Here is a 17112-nt window from a genome sequence, read left to right on the forward strand (position 1 = left end):
GCCATCACAACCACCACGACCAGAACCACCACGACGACGACGACGACGACGACGACGACGACGACGACGACCACCACCACCACCACCACCACCACCACTACCACCACCACCACCACCACCACCACCACCACCACCGCCACCACACACAGCTGCTGCTGTTACTGAAAAGGAATCAAGAAAAATGCAAAAAGAAAAAAAAAAAGAATTCTTTGCTTACCGGAGAATGTTCCAGAATAAACTCCCTGACCAATATGTTGCATATTCTCAATGATGGCGCCAGAAATTGGTTCACTGCTACAGCTTTTGGCATTGTTCCCAGTGGCAGCTGGTGACGGGGTGACAGGTGATGGTTGGATGGGTGCGACAACTGATGATGGCTGGGCGACGGGTGAAGGGGTGCTCGGTGATGTGGCACTGGGCTTGCCCGGCGACACGATTGGAATACTTTGGTATTTCTCTGAGACTGGGAATGATGTGTCAGCAGACGTGGCTGTCGCTGTCGCTGTCGCTGTCGCTGCTGCTGCTGCTGTTGCTGTTGCAGAGCTGCAATGATCTCCAGGAACCTGTTTGCGAGTAAACAACAAACCTGGCGATATAATAGCAGCAACAATAACAACAACAACAAAGAAAAAATAACAATGACAATAGGAATAAGGACAACAACAACAACAACAACAACAACAAGAGCAGTAGCAGCAACATTAACAATGACAACTTACTCTGGGATGTGTCGACAGCTTGGAAAGTTCCCTTAATTTCTGTGAAAGATTGTGACCCAGTTCAGCAAGGGCCGTTGAGTTAAACACCGGCCCTACTGCAACGCTGCTTCCTTTGTCCTTAGTTTCTGCACTGCACTGCGCATGTTTTGTCTGACTGCGCTGTGTGCATGATGACGTAGAGAGCTGCAGCTGCACAAACATCATGTGATCTCCGAGTTTCATGGCCAACAGGAGAGGAGCACGGCCTGACAGAAAGTCATTTACCTAAAAAGAAAGAAAATAAATAAATAAATGATAATAATAATAATAATAATAATAATAATAATAATAATAATAATAATAATAATAATAATAAAACAAACTATGCTGGAAGAATCCGGACATAGTCTTAATTGAGAAAGAAAACAAACTATGCTGGATCATAGACATAGTATGCCCAGCTGACAACAAGGTAAACGATAAGGAAGAAAGAAAAGTCGAGAGATATGACAGGTTAGCTCAGGTGGTTAAGTAGTTGTTGTCGATGAAAAAGATGGTAGTAGTACCAATAATTGTCGAAGCCCTGGGAACAGTGAGCAAAACTTTCAAGAAGTACATGGAACAAATAGGGTCTGCAATAAGGGTGGAGCACTTGCAGAAAACAGCACTGCTTGGAACCGTTTGAATACTCCGGAAGGTGCTCGAAAAATAAAGGGTGTTACATTAGTTCACTGGTATTGAACAGCTGACATTGTGGTACATCTCCAGCGTTAGAAGCTGTGCAAAGGCAATAATAATAATAATAATAATGTACATTGTTTTGTCTTGGTATAAAAGATGGTCTACAGCAAATATTCTGCTCAATACCACAGATTTGCTTGTCCGATGTTTTGACTGTAACCAGCTGAGCATGTCCCTTTGGTGTCTGACGATATGTACATCTCTGATCATGAGCAGAAGTAGTGGGGGAGCATCATAGCCATGTGTTGAAAGGAATTCTTTGGGGTTTGGATAATTCACCTTTGGAAACATGGGTGTTTTGCTCAACACCCTTAAACAACCCTTATTCAGGGACCTTTTGAGCGGGATAGGCTACTCGACCTAAAGAAAATTCTAACTGGGCCCCACCTGCAAGGTCATGTGCTGTTTATCTTGATATGAGATCAACATGTCGCGCACATAAGGTCGTGATATATGTGCCTGGTGTACCCTTATCAGACGGGTAGTCATGATGGGTATACTGGGCTTCGTATATTTGTACCCCAGTGTCACTTTGATGGCATGCACTGCTCACTCACTCATTAATAATAATAATAATAATAATAATAATAATAATAATAATAATAATAATAATAATAATAATAGTTGATTAAAATTTTGGCACAAGGCAAGGAATTTTGAGGGGAGGAGCTTTAGTCAATGCCTTAGATACTTGAATAGTACTTTATTTTATTGAGCCTGAAAATATTTCGATTCAGAATGCCAAGAGCAACACATCCTGACACTTTTCAATGGAAGCAGGTTATAACAACAGTGCATGTGTTTAATATGTGGTCTCAGTATGTCTCTACCAAAATCAAATGATATTTAGAAATAACTAAAGAAAGAGAATAGATGAAGGAGGTAAGCATTTGAGAAATTGTACCTGTGACTCTGAAAGGTTCTCAAGTGCCTGGATGACGCCAACATCTGTTCGATGGAACTGAAAAGATGGATAGAATAAAACACGATATTACTTATGTAGATAACATAGAATTGAATTCAGTTCTATATTCAAGAGATGAGGAATTATTTACATTATTTACATTTGACAGATATTTGTCCTCATCGTGTTTGTTGTTAACACAACGTTTCGGCTGATATACCCTCCAGCCTTCCTCAGGTTTCTTTTTAAAATGACATTGCAGGGTAGGAGTGAGAGGCTGGATCTGACCGGCTGAAACATTAAAACAGCAATTTGGGCCCAGATGTGGCTGTTTGAAATTCTTAAAGGCTTAAAGACACTTACCGTCATTCCACTTTCCATATTTGGGAACAGGAAAATACGACTGAATTCTGTAACTTGGTTTTCTAACAAACTTCCTTCTTTCAGGGGTCTGCGGTTAAAAAAATAAAAAAAATAAACACAAAATGATTAGTTTATACAAAAAATAATAATAATAATAATAATAATAATAATGATGATGATGATGATGATGATGATGATGATGATGATGATGATGATGATGATGATGATGATGATGATGATGATGATGATGATGATGATGATGATGATGATGATGATGATGATGATGATGATAATAATAATGATAATAATAATAATAATAATAATAATAATAATAATAATAATAATAATAATAATCCTTTCTACTGGAAGCACAAGGCCTCAGATTTGGGGGAAGGGATTAAGTCGATACATTGACCCCAGTACATAACTGGTATTAATTTAATCGATCCTGAAAGGATGAAGGGAATAATAATAAGAAGAACAACAATAATAATCCTTTCTACTATAGGCACAAGGATTGAGATTTGGGGGGAGGGGGTAAGTCAGTTACATCACCACCACCCCACTTCCACCCCACCCCCAGTGCTTGGCTGGTACTTATTTTATCAACCAACATCAACACCGCCACATCCCTCAATATCATCATCATAGACATTACCCCACCACCACCACCACCACCACCAACATAATCAAATATAATTTTTAATCTTGATTTCTTTTTTTTTTCTTTGTTTTCCATGTTGGCAGGAATTTCAATAAAACTTGTTTAAGCCTTGTTTTTACTTCATATCAATAAACTTTACACTTGTTTTCCAAATAAACTATTTATTTCTCTCTTCTTTCACATAATAAAACTGCACAACAGGACGACAAGTTTTACAACAGACAACAACAACAACTGCATTGCCAATGGAGTAACATTGTTTTAGACTAAAAACCACAAAGAACATCAAGACAGAAATGAAAAGCCATAGGACAAACACACACACACTCACACACGTGTAGATATACTCTCTTGAGTGCAGCCATGCTGGAGCACCGCCCTTAGTAAAAGTAAAAGAGTATACATAGGCGCAGGAGTGGCTGTGTGGTAAGTAGCTTGCTTACCAACCACATGATTTCAGGTTCAGTCCCACTGCGTGGCACCTTGGGCAAGTGTCTTCTACAATAGCCTCGGGCCTACCAAAGCCTTCTGAGTGGATTTGGTAGACGGAAACTGAAAGAAGCCCGTCGTATGTATGTATATGTATATATGTATATGTGTGTGTGTGTGTGTGTGTGTGTGTGTGTGTGTGTGTGTGTGTGTGTGTGTCTGTGTGTTTGTGTGTCTGTATTTGTCCCCCCAACATCGCTTGACAACCAATGCTGGTGTGTTTACGTTCCCGTAACTTAGCCGTTCGGCAAAAGAGACCGATAGAATAAGTACTAGGCTTACAAAGAATAAGTCCTGGTGTCGACTTGCTCGACTAAAGGCAGTGCTCCAGCATGGCCGCAGTCAAATGACTGAAACAAGTAAAAGAGTAAAAGAAGAATGCGAGAGAGAGGGGGCGGGTATCAAACAGCGAGATAGTATAGGATGTTCAAAAAGTCTCTCCGCACTGAATTTTTTCATCCTGACTCTCCAAGAGTCAGACTGTCCAAGAGTCAGACTGTCCAAGAGTCAGGCTCTCTAAGAGTCAGACTCTCCAAGAGTCAGACGCTCCAAGATGTATTTCAAAGCATGAGTAAAAGAGTCAACTTGTGCATTGAAAACGAAGGACGACACTTTCAACACTTCATATAATAAAAGTTTTTTTGAAGTCTTGTAAAGTCTAATATATTCTTTTGAAGTGTTATACCATCTTATATATATACTTATTTTGCAATAAAGTACTTTACTGCGGAGAGACATTTTGAACACCCCTGTAGTCTGGTGTTGGCGTTGGTGATGATGGACAGTTGAAAACGTCGCTTCTATTCATCCACCCACGTTTCGTGTACGTGAGAGTGTGTGTGATGTACAGTTTTGATTTTAAATACTTCAACATGAAACAATGTGTTTGTGTTTAAAAAAACGCGCACACACACGTGCTAGGTGCGTATGTTTATCTATACGAATGTGTATCTATGATGGAGCAGATAAGTACCTATATATACATATGTATATATATATATGTATCTATATGTACATGTAGATGAACGTATATACATACACGTACATATATATGCATATACTCATATATTGTTTATATATATACATATATATATATATATATATATATAGAGAGAGAGAGAGAGAGAGAGACAGACAGACAGACAGAGACAGAGAGAGAGACACAGAGAGAGAGAGCTATATAAACTAATTCACGTTTGCCTGACATCTTTATTATTCATCAGAGCAGACGGATTAAACAAAGCAGTTGTTTATGACTGGTAATAAGCATTCGTGTCTTTCAATGAACGAACGACCTTAATAACATCTGTACGACAACAACAACAACAACGACCTCCAGCACCGCCGCCGCCGCCACGACCAAACTGTAACAACTATCTTTAGCAGCAGACGTCTTCTAACTAGTGACTGAAACTAAGTTATCTATTGTGAGGGCGCAGGGCAAAGGTAGCTTAGAGGTCAGGGTGCTGCACTTACGATAGCAACATCGTAGGTTCGATTCCCGGACCAGGGTGTTGTGTTGTCTTCTGGTGCGAAACGCTTCTTCTAACTCCGTTCGGGGATCTTTCTGATTTGGCGGACACCATTTGTTTTCTAACGAAACACTTTCAAACTTAGGATACTGGTAGAATGTGTCGTATAAAACATCTTTTTCTCTTGTATATTCGAACTTATTTCATGTTAAAAGTTGTCGTATTTCGGTAATTTCAACCAATCACAGCAGTAATTGTTTTCACCTCAATGACGAGAAATAATAACCTTCGGTTCTTTAGTAGTGCGACCCGCTTCTCGAAAAAGGTTACCCAGATTCTGGACAGAACCTTTGATGCAATAACCCCCAGCATGGCTACAATCCAATGACTGAAACAAACACACGATAAAAGGGGACACACACACACACACAATTATAAGTGATCGAAGCCAGGCTCGCTTAACTGGCTCCTGTGTCGGTGGCATGTAAAAAGCACCCACTACACTCTCGGAGTGGTTGGCATTAGGAAGGGCATCCAGCTGTAGAAACTTTGCCAGATTAGATTGGAGCCTGGTGCAACCTCCTGGCTTTCCAGGCCTCAGTCAATTATTAAGATATTTTAAAAATTTACCTATAAGGAAAGCCTTTATTTACGCTCTGACCGTTTGGTAAAAGCATTAATAACTTTTACCCTTTACTATAATTAATATATACATAGATATATACATATATAGATACATGCGTGTGTAATTTTTCAGAGTGTATACATACTTTTGTGTGTTTGTGTGTGTGTATATACATTTATTTCTGCAATTTGCGTATGTGTATAATGCAAGTATGTATGTATAATGTAGATTATGGATGTAAGTACAAACACAGCTGAAAACTAAAACTCTACCACGAAAGCACGTGTTCAACAGTTGCTGTTCATTCATAGTTTAGGTGGCGAGATAAATATAGGAGAGGGGAGGGTGAAGGAAGTAAGACGGTGGGAGGGAGAGAGAAGAAAAGAGAGAGAGAGAGGGCTTTACCAAATAAGGAGATATTCTCGCTGCGCTACACGTTGAGCTAACTAACGAGTAGAGTGAGATAGTGAAAGATAAAGGGTGTAATAGATACAAAGAAAGAGAAAGAGGAGGTACGCTAGGGGTGTGGATGTGTGTGGATGTGTGTGTGTGCGTGTGTTTACGACATTGTAAGCTTAGTGTTCATTCATGAAAATGAATAGCAAATGCGAACCTTTATTCAGTGCCTTACTACAGTATACACACACACACACATCTATATATATATATATATATATATATATATATAATACAAATATGTGAGTATATGCATATATGCGTACATGTATGTACATACCTACATCTACATGTATATATAGATGCATATCTGGGTGCAGGACGTCACGAAAAAAACGTGGACAAAATGAAAAACAGAACATAAACAGACCACAGAAAACACACACGCCACATAGAGAACATTTCCTTCATCAGCTACCACCAGTCTAAACTAAGTGTTTCTTATATATATACGTATGTATGTATGTATACATCTATATACATATATATATATATATATATATATATATATATATATATATATATATATATATATATATAGAGAGAGAGAGAGAGAGAGAGAGAGAGAGAGAGAGATAGATAGATAGATAGATAGATAGATAGATAGATAGATAGATAGATAGATAGATAGATGTATATATAAAACTTAGATATGTTTCGACCAAAAATTGGTCCAGGCCATGTCTAACTTAATAGCACCACCTGATAGGATTATCTAAATCCTTTTTACAGCCAAGTTTTTTTTATGGTCCATATATATATTGAGAGAGATTAACTGTCTTTGACGTTCCAAAGTCCTTCATACATTTAGATAAGAGGTAAACGTGTAGGGAAAGCTTACATCCATAAATACATACATACATACATACATACGTACATGTATGTATGTATGTATGTATGTATGTATATTTCCACACAAACTCTGATCCTTCGTCCGTTTTTTTCCTTTTTTCTCAACCCTCTTTCCCTTCTGATGAAAGACTAGCGTACAAAACGTTAAAGTTTCTTTCCTCTAATCGCTAAACACTATATTTGTCAAAACCTGTCCCTCCCGTTGTCGTTTTCTATTTGATTATTGCCATCGCAAACAAACCAATACACGTACCAGTGAAGAACTGGGGTCGATGTAATCGATTCCCCGCCCCCCATCAAAATTTCAGGCCTTGTGCCTATAGTAGAAAGGATTCGAACGAGTACATCTGCAACAATGCAATCGCCGCCACCGCCATCAAACTACCATCACTATAACGACTGTATACCTGTACCATCACCACCACCACCACCACCACCATCACCATTATCAAACTAGAATTACTATCACGACCACCACTACCACTGCTTCACCGCCAACGCCACAGACTACTACCACCCTTACTGCAACTAACACTTCCACCAGTGCAAGACATGGGATAGCAGCTAACGGGAACAACAACAGCGAGAACATCAACAAAAACAACTGTAGTGGCAGAAACAACAACAAACACATCAACAAAAACAACTGTAGTGGCAGAAACAACAACAAACACATCAACAACAACAACAACAACAACTGCTGTAGTAAAGATAGGAGTTATGGCTTAAAGTAAATAAAACTGGGGGGAAGAAGTTTCAGACAAAACAAACTTGTTTTTCTTGAAAATAAACACAGCATCAACGTCTAAGAAGGGGGGAAGCACTTCAGCAGTGTTGTTGTTACTACTACTACTACTACTACTACTACTACTACTACTACTACTACTACTACTACTACAAATAATAATAATAATAATAATAATAATAATTCTATTTGTTTCAGTCAGTTGACTGCGGCCGTACTGAAGCGCCGCCTTTCGTCGAGGAAATCGATTCCGGGATTTATTCTTTGGAAGCCCAGTATTTATTCTATCGCTCTCTTTTTGCCGGACCGCTAAGTTACGGTCAAAAGAAAAAAAAGCAGCGGGGCGATCTTCACGATGGATTCAGTTGACAAGCTGGATCCGTCCCACAAGCGACAGCAGGTGTTCGACATAAACCCACAAGTCAACAATGCTCGGGCACTGGACGAGTGCATGCAGAACCGCCTCGTCGTCCTGCGAATAATAATGCTGTCCTTAATAACAGTAGTGGTGGTAGTGCTTACCACCACCACCACCACCACCACTACTTCTACTACTACTACTATCACCACCACCACCACCACCACCACTACTTCTACTACTACTACTATCACCACCACCACCACCACCACCACCACTACTACTACTAATGGTTCGATGAAAATCTACACGAAACCTATTGTATTGTCTATCTGACCGTCTATTCCTGCATCCGTTTATGCGTCCGTCCGTTCGCCCATCTTTATACAGTGACCAGAGGTTTATCTGCATATAGTGGCCTGCATATACTGATAGAGAGGCTCTTATACAAAAACGTTGAGCATTGAATTGTTTGAAATAATTTTGTTACATTAAAAAACACAACCAGCTCAAAAGCGGGCGAATGTAAGGCTAGGTAGGTAGCAACCACAAACCTTGTGGTGCGATGCCTTCCAGTGTGGTTGTGGGCAAACATATATGCCCTTTTGACACTCCTTGATGAAATAAAAGACATCCAAGATGTGAGGGCGAAGGAGAGAAAGAGAGAGCATCGCCTTAGTGTTGGTACACATTCACTCGATGAATTGGGCAGCGTGAAATGAAAAGAAACGAAATAATTTGCTGAAGAAGGACAATGCGATTCAAGTCCGGTGTCACGAATCGAACCGAAGACCTGATATGATCACGAACCGAACCCCCCCCCCACACACACACACACACACACACTCAGCCACCAAGCCACGCACCTTTCAACAATATTTTTAAAGGTGGGCGAAAGGTTATGGGAAAAACGTATGATGCAAAACAAAAGACAAACAACGCGGCCTTTCTTAAATCATTCTCTTCAGGATATTTTTTTTTCTAAACCAGCAGAGCAGCCGGTCGGTAAGTAGAATGACTACAATAAACACTGAAAGATCAATCAAGAACAGACGTATATCACACACGCAAAGCTGTTTCCTTTATTATTATTATTACTGTTATTACTTTTTTCTTTGCCTTTTTCCCCCCTGAAGCATGTGACTTACATATAGCGTTGCCTAAATTTCAATGCATGAGTTGGTATGTGGGGACGGCGATGAGAACAGAGAGATAGGCCGCTGCTGTTTTTGCTTTCTCTCTTTCTCTCTCTCCCAGGTTCGTTTTTGTTGGGTTAATGAATATCTTGGATGAATTCATATACGTCCGTACACACACACACACATATATATATATACATACAAGCGTGCGTGTGTGTACAGTAAAGACCTCGACTATCGCGAGTGTTACTTTCCAAAAACTCCCCGCGAAGTCGAAACAGTCCTGTACTGTTTATGTATATATATTCATTTGTATATATATTTATTTTATTATAAATGCAAAGCAACACCACACGCTCGCCTCCCGGGTTTCGTTTTCCACACAGGATGTGCGATTCTTTGTTTGCGGCACACAACGTATTTCCTTTTGATATATTTTAATTAATGTGTTATACGGTGCAGTACTGCATTTTTATTTATTGATTTATTAATTTTCTGGCGTGAAAATGCTTATTTTACCGCAGAAAGAATTAAAATCTAAAAAAAAACATAAACACCCATCGGCCGCAGAAACCCGCGATAAACTGAGGAGCCCGCGCTATAAATTTACATATATTAGCCAGAAAATTCGTGATGTACGGAGGGTGCAATAGGTGAACCACGATGTGGCGAGTGCTTACTGAGTGTACACACACACACACACGAAAAGCGAATTCTTGTAGCGGTGAACGTCCTAGATGAATCTACAAACCGGTTTCCGTCAACCCAGCTGTAGATCAGAGGTGAGACGGCGCTGTGGGCGAGCTATTATATAATATGCAATTATTCATGGAGGCCATAGGTCGTGCGTTCAATCCTGCTGCAGATATATCATTGTCTTTCTGAGACAAAACACTTTGTTCTATTTTGCCACAGTTCACCGAGGCCATCACGCTTACTTTTTATCAGAACGTCTGTGGATGTTATCTAAGACGCCCAAACGAGGTTGCTCGATCTGCAAAACATAGCAGCCCAATTTCCCTTGTATCAAACGCAGGTGCCTTTTCCTATAGCCCGGGGCCAACCAATGCCTGTTAGTTGATTTGGTACACGGAAACGGAGTAAAATCCTGTCACGCGCGCACGTGTGTGTGTGTCCGTGTGTCCCCTATACCAGCTTGGTAATCAGTTTTACAGCAAAAGCTAACGATAGAATAAGCATCAGATAAAAAATCAACTACTGGGGTTGATTTTTAGACTAAAGCTCTTCAGGGCGGTGCCCCAGCATGGCCGCAGTCCAACGACTGAAACAAATAAACGATTAAAATTACATCGGATAATCCATTGTTTGACACATAATATTTGTAAAATAGACGGGTCAGTCTAAATTGGAACTATTTTGACGATAATTCGGTTCAATGGATGTCTTCGTGCAAGGCCTAAACAACAAAGAAAATAACCCTTAAGAGTTGCCGACGTCTTCTCCAGAAGGGGTTTCGGTTTTTATCCACTTCAAATACTACAAAAATAGAATAAAACTGAGCCAAGCACAAGTTGGAAAAAAAAACACAGGAAATGAGAGAAGTTCACTACGTTCAACTTCGCAAGAAAAACGGGTGACTGTCACAGCCAGCAACTCTAAAACTATAAATGTTACGCAAGTAGGATCACTAAGCAGTGATGATATGTATAAACGCACTGTTAATTATTAGTTCAAATATGCTTGAGACACATTTGGCCTTGTAAATAAGCCATTTACTGTGTTTTGACAAGGAGGGAATTTCTCGATGTAGACAAACGGTGTAAATACACGTAGATCATCAATTCGCTGCGCCCACTTTCCAGACTGTGGAGATGCAGCATTTCGTAGTAGTTGTCTCCTCTTCGGCCACAGACACTGGGCAGGGGACGCTGCGAATTGATGGAAGACAGTGATTCTCTTCTGCTATTCTAGTCATCGTACGATGGCTGATAACGCGACGCAGCGGCTCACTGTAACTTACCAAGTAGGAACGTTAAGCAGTGATATGCATAAATGGAATGTAATCACCGGTTCAAGAATGCTTGTGGACTCGTAAATAAGCCATACGTTTGGACTCGTAAATGAGCCATATCTTTCGATTCGTAAATAAGCCATTCGTTTGGATCCGTAAATAAGCCATGCATTTGGACTCGTATATAAGCGATGCGTTTGGACTCGAACATAAGCCATACATTTGGACTCGTAAATAATCCATTCACCCAATCCTTTGCTCTGTTTCGTCTCCATGAGGTGATGTGGGTGGGTGTGTGTGTGCATATATATATATATATATATATATATATATATGTGTATGTATGTATGTATGTATATATATATATATGCACAGGAGTGGCTGTGCAGTAAGAAGCACGCTTACCAATCACATGGTTCCGGGTTCAGTCCCACTACGTGGCACCTTGGGCAAGTGTCTTCTACTACAACCTCGGGCCGACCAAAGCCTTGTGAGTGGATTTGGTAGACGGAAACTGAAAGAAGCTCGTATATATGTGTGTGTGTATGCTTGACAACCGATGCTGGTGTGTTTACGTCCCCGCAACTTAGCGGTTCGGCAAAATAGGCCGATAGAATAAGTACTAGGCTCACAAAGAATAAGCCCAGGGTTCAAATTTGTTCGATTAAAGGCGGTGCTCCAGCATGGCCGCTGTCAAATGACTGAGACAAATAAAAGAAAAGAAAAATATATATATGTGTATGTATGTATGTATGTACAATGCCATCAGAAGAACAAGAACAGTGGGCATCTTTCGATATAAGTATAATCCGCAAACTGCCGAACTCATCAATAAAATAAGTTTAATGTTTGCGGTTTGTCTTTTATCTGTTTCAGTCGTTAGACAGCGGCCATACTGGAACACCGTCTTTAAGAATTTTGGTTGAAAGAATCGGTTTGTTAAGCTTGTACGTACTTATTCTATCGGTCTCTTTTGCCGAACCGCCAAGTTAGAGACGTAAACAAACCCACACCAATTGCCAAACGGCTATGGGGAGACAAGCACAAACACACGTATGAGTGCGCGTGTGTGTGTGCATATATATATATATAGAAAATAATAATAAAAACGAAGAACAAACACAAGAAAACAAAACAACAACGCGAGGACGTGGTACATGCAAAGCATAAGCAGACGCTCGGGGAAGGAAAGAAAGATGGCTTAACGTTTCGAGCAAACGCTCTTCTTCAGAAACAGGAGACAGAGGAAAGTCTAATAGAAACGGAAGACGGAGGAAGAAACATATATATATATATATATATATATATATATATATATATATATATATATATATATATATGTGTGTGTGTGTGTGTGTGTGTATATATATATATACCAAACCGTAATGACTAGGCCAACCATTGTAATAAGAAACGTAACCACCACCACCACGATCACAACCACTAATTCCATTACAATAATCACAGTAACTACCACAGCCACCACCACCTATACCACCACAGCAACGACAGTAAGAACCGCAACGAGAGCGTCACCCTCATCACAGCCACCCCGACCGTCACTACCGTCATTAGAGTCAGTGCAGAGCGTGTGCAGGGTTTATAGAATCTGTACTAGTGAGGTGATTGGGTGAGAAATGGGTTAACGAAGAAGAGAGGGAAACATAGCAATGAGGGAATGAAAACACAATAACGTGCGTGTGTATGTGCGTATGTGTATGAGTGTGTGTGTATGTGTTTCTATGCGTTTTATCTGTATGAATACGTTGTATACACACACACACACACGCACACATACATATTTATATGCACATATATATATACACACACACACACACACACACACATATATATATATATATATATATATATATATATATATATATATATACATATACATATTTGTAAGTGTTTGTATCCGATAGACACAGTATGTGTGTGTGTATGTGCACGTTTGTGTGGCGTATGTAGTTGATTTTATATTATTCATAATATAAATGTGTGTGTGTGTGCGTGTGTGTGTGTGTGTGTGTGTGTGTGTGTGTGTGTGTGTGTGTGTGTAGTCGTTAAGTCAATTTATAAACAAAAGAACGGAAAAGTTCCACTTCAATGTAAATGAATGAAGTGTCAAATGATTATAGTAGAGAGGAGGTGGCAGTAAGAGGAGGAGGAGGAGGGAGTAGTACTAGGAGAAGTAGCAAGAGGGGAGGAGGCGAACGTCGTAGTATGAGAGGGGTAGGAAACTTGACTAGATCGTTATCACTTGAAATCATAAGGGTTTTTCTGTTTTTAATGGTGACGATGGCGATGGTAGTGGTGGTGGTGGTCGTTACGCAGCCAATTGACTGCCCCCATTGAGCGTATATGACCAAATGCATTCTAACCGTGCCCATCCTGGGCCAACGTGTCCTTGACATATCACACACGGCACGCGCGTTATATACACGAACATACGACGCGTATGTTTGTAGGAGTTGGTGTGTAACGATCAGGAGGAGCAGCTCACGGTGGGTTAGACGCCAGTCCAGGGCCCAGAGCAACGGGTTCGCCACACATCTTTGACCAAGCCAGGTCAGATTTCTCTGAAGAAGAAGCAGATGCATGGTGTGGAAACTACAGAGTAACAGGGCGCCAGACCTCCTTCAACAAACTATATTTTGTCGGACCAACGATTAAGGATTGTGGGCGTGCGTGCGTCTGACGCTGGATTTTCCAGTCCTAACAGCAAGTTCACTGAACTCTTTAAATTGTGTGGTGGGGGAGGGGTGCGCGCGTGTGGAATACACACACACGCTCATACATACACACACACACACACACACACACACACATATATATATATATGTGGTGGAGCACCGCCATTCTAGTCGAGCAAATCGACTCCAGGACTTATTCTTTGTAAGCCTAGTACTTATTCTATCGGTCTCTTTGGCCGACGAACCGCTAAATTACGGGAACGTAAACACACCAGCATCGGTTGTCAAGCGATGTTGTGTGTGTGGGGGGGGGACAAACATAAACACACAAACACCTCTACACATCCACTCACAAGGATTTGGTCGGCCCGAGGCTATTGTAGAAGACACTTGCCAAAGGTGTCATACAGTGGGACTGAACCCGAAACCATGTGGTTGGTAAGCACTGAATATTACCCAAAACATTACGATACTAAATATGGAAATTTCGTCTCATCCTTCTTACTCTCTTGACCTTGTTCCGTTTGATTACCATCTTTTCAGATTGTTCCAACATTATTTAAAGGGAAGACAGATTCTGAATTGGAATGAGGTTAAAAATGATATGAAGTGCTTCTTAGCATCCAGACCAATTTACCGAAGAGATGACAACATCTTACCAATAATAAGGGGAAATGTTATCTTGATTAGAAAATATTAAGACCAAAGAAACATTTGTTTCTTTCCCACCTTGAAACGCCAGAAGACTTTCTTTTCAACAATGAAAGAGAATTGATTAATGAACGTAGATACATAGTCTTGCACTTCACCTGTTCTCTTTGGACAACACAATATCTACGCATGCGCACGCACACACGCACAAACGCTCACACACACATACACAAAGTCGTTAACGCGTCGAACAGAAAGCTTGGTGGTATTTGTTCGACTCACTGGGCTCCGAGTTCACATCCCATCCAAGTCAGCGTAGCCTTTCATGCTTATAGTTTCGCCAGTCCGACAGGGCGGCGAATTCGTGGACGAATAACGAAGTGGACCAGGTGACTTGTGGTATTCGTTCCGTCTCTTCACACACACACATGCATACACATTAGTGTGGGTGTGTGGTAAGAAGCTTGCTTCCCAACCACATGGTTCTAGGTTCAGTCCCACTGTGTGACACCTTGGGCAAGTGTCATCTACTATAGCATCGGGCCGAACAAAGCCTTGTGAGTGGATTTGGTAGACGGAAACTTAAAGCCCGTCGTGTGTGTATATATATATATATATATATATATATATATATATATATATATATATATATATATATATATATATATATATATATATGTATGTATGTATGTATGTATGTATATGTGTGTGCGTGTGTCTATGTGTGTGCCTGTGTTTATCCCCACCATCGCTTGACAACAGATGTTGGTGCGGTTCGACCAAAGAGACCGATAGAATAAAGACAAGGCTTACAAAGACTAAGTCCTGAGGTCGAACTCTTCGACTAAAGGCTGTGTCGAATGACTGCAACAAGTAATAGGATAATAAGCATTAAAGCTCCTCCAAGGTTATCGGCTACCACATGCTATCATACAGCAGGGGTTCTCCTGTTATTGGATATCCATGTGGGAATCCGTTCATACAAAGACATTATAATACAAAAATGGAGTAACATGTACATACAACATGTATGTTATCTTTTGCTTGTTTCAATCATTGAACTGCAGCCATGGTGGGGCACTGCCTTGAAAGATTTTCAGTCGAACGAATCAACCCCAGTATTTCTTTTTTAAGCCTGGTAATATTCTATCGATGCATTATACCGAACTGTTAAGTTACGGGGACATAAACACACCAGCACCGGTTGTCAAGCGGTGGGCAGAGAGACACAGACGAACACACCCACGCCGAGTAGATGGACAGGGACAACTGATGAAGGGAAATATTCTTTATGTTGCATGTCTCGTTTTTCTGTTTGTTTTTTTGTTCGAAAAAAAGTTCGTTTTCCGTTTTCGTTTCTCATTGTGTTTAACGTTTTTTTGTGATGTCCTGTACCCATATATGCATGTATGTATACATATAGATGTAGGTATGTACATATATACATGGATATATGCATGTATTTATATATTATTTATATATATATATATATATTTATATTTATATATTTATATATATATATATATTTATATTATATATACACACAACATATACATACATACATGTATATATATACAAACACATATATACATACAATATGTATATATTAGGCGCAGGAAGTGGTCGTGTGGTATGTAGCTTGCTTCCCAACCACATGGTTCCGGGTTCAGTCCCATTGCGTGGTACATAGGGCATGTGTCTTCTCCTATAACCTCGAGCTAACCAAAGTTTTGTGAGTGGATTTGGTAGACGGAAACTGAGAGAAGACCGTCATATATATATATATATGTATGTATGTGTGTGTGTCTGTGTGTCTACGCTTGTCCCCCTACCATCGTCGCTTGACAACGAAAGTTGGTGTGTTTACGTCCCCGTAACTTAGCGGTTTCGCAAAAGAGACTGTTTGGACAAGTACAAGGCTTACGAAGAATAAGTCCTGGGGTCGATTTGTTCGACTAAAGGCGGTGCTCCAGCATGACCACAGTCAAATGACTGAAACAAGTAAAAGAATAAAAGAATATATACACATATCCCGACTTTAATATTAGTAAAAACAGCTGAAAGCCGGGAGAGCAAACACCCGCATACCCGCTTCTTTTGAGTCCAATACAGACACACACACACACACCACTGACATAGCATGTTGCCTATTGAAGCACACCTCTCCACGTCTTCGCTCAGCTGATTAAGAGAGAGAGAGAGAGAGAGAGAGAGAGAGAGAGAGAGAGAAAGACACAGAGAGAGAGAAAGACGGAGAGAGAGATTGGGAAAGCACATACCACAACCA

General features: G+C 40.3%; 1 protein-coding gene across 1 annotated transcript in view; it reads right to left on the minus strand.

The window, feature by feature from the left end:
• Nucleotides 1-17112, minus strand: part of LOC106879505 (midnolin-A) — a 75382-nt gene that overhangs the window by 2015 nt on the left and 56255 nt on the right. The window contains exons 2-5 of the mRNA XM_089359003.1: nt 2707-2794; nt 2344-2400; nt 720-983; nt 218-563 (exon numbers count right to left, since the gene is read on the minus strand). Of these exons, the coding sequence (XP_089215129.1) occupies nt 218-563; nt 720-983; nt 2344-2400; nt 2707-2794 (755 nt within the window). The remainder of the gene's footprint in view (nt 1-217; nt 564-719; nt 984-2343; nt 2401-2706; nt 2795-17112) is intronic.

Source organism: Octopus bimaculoides, chromosome 10 (genome assembly GCF_046866305.1).
Source record: "Octopus bimaculoides isolate indiv1 chromosome 10, ASM4686630v1, whole genome shotgun sequence".
In the NCBI taxonomy this organism is placed as follows: Eukaryota; Metazoa; Mollusca; class Cephalopoda; order Octopoda; family Octopodidae; genus Octopus; species Octopus bimaculoides.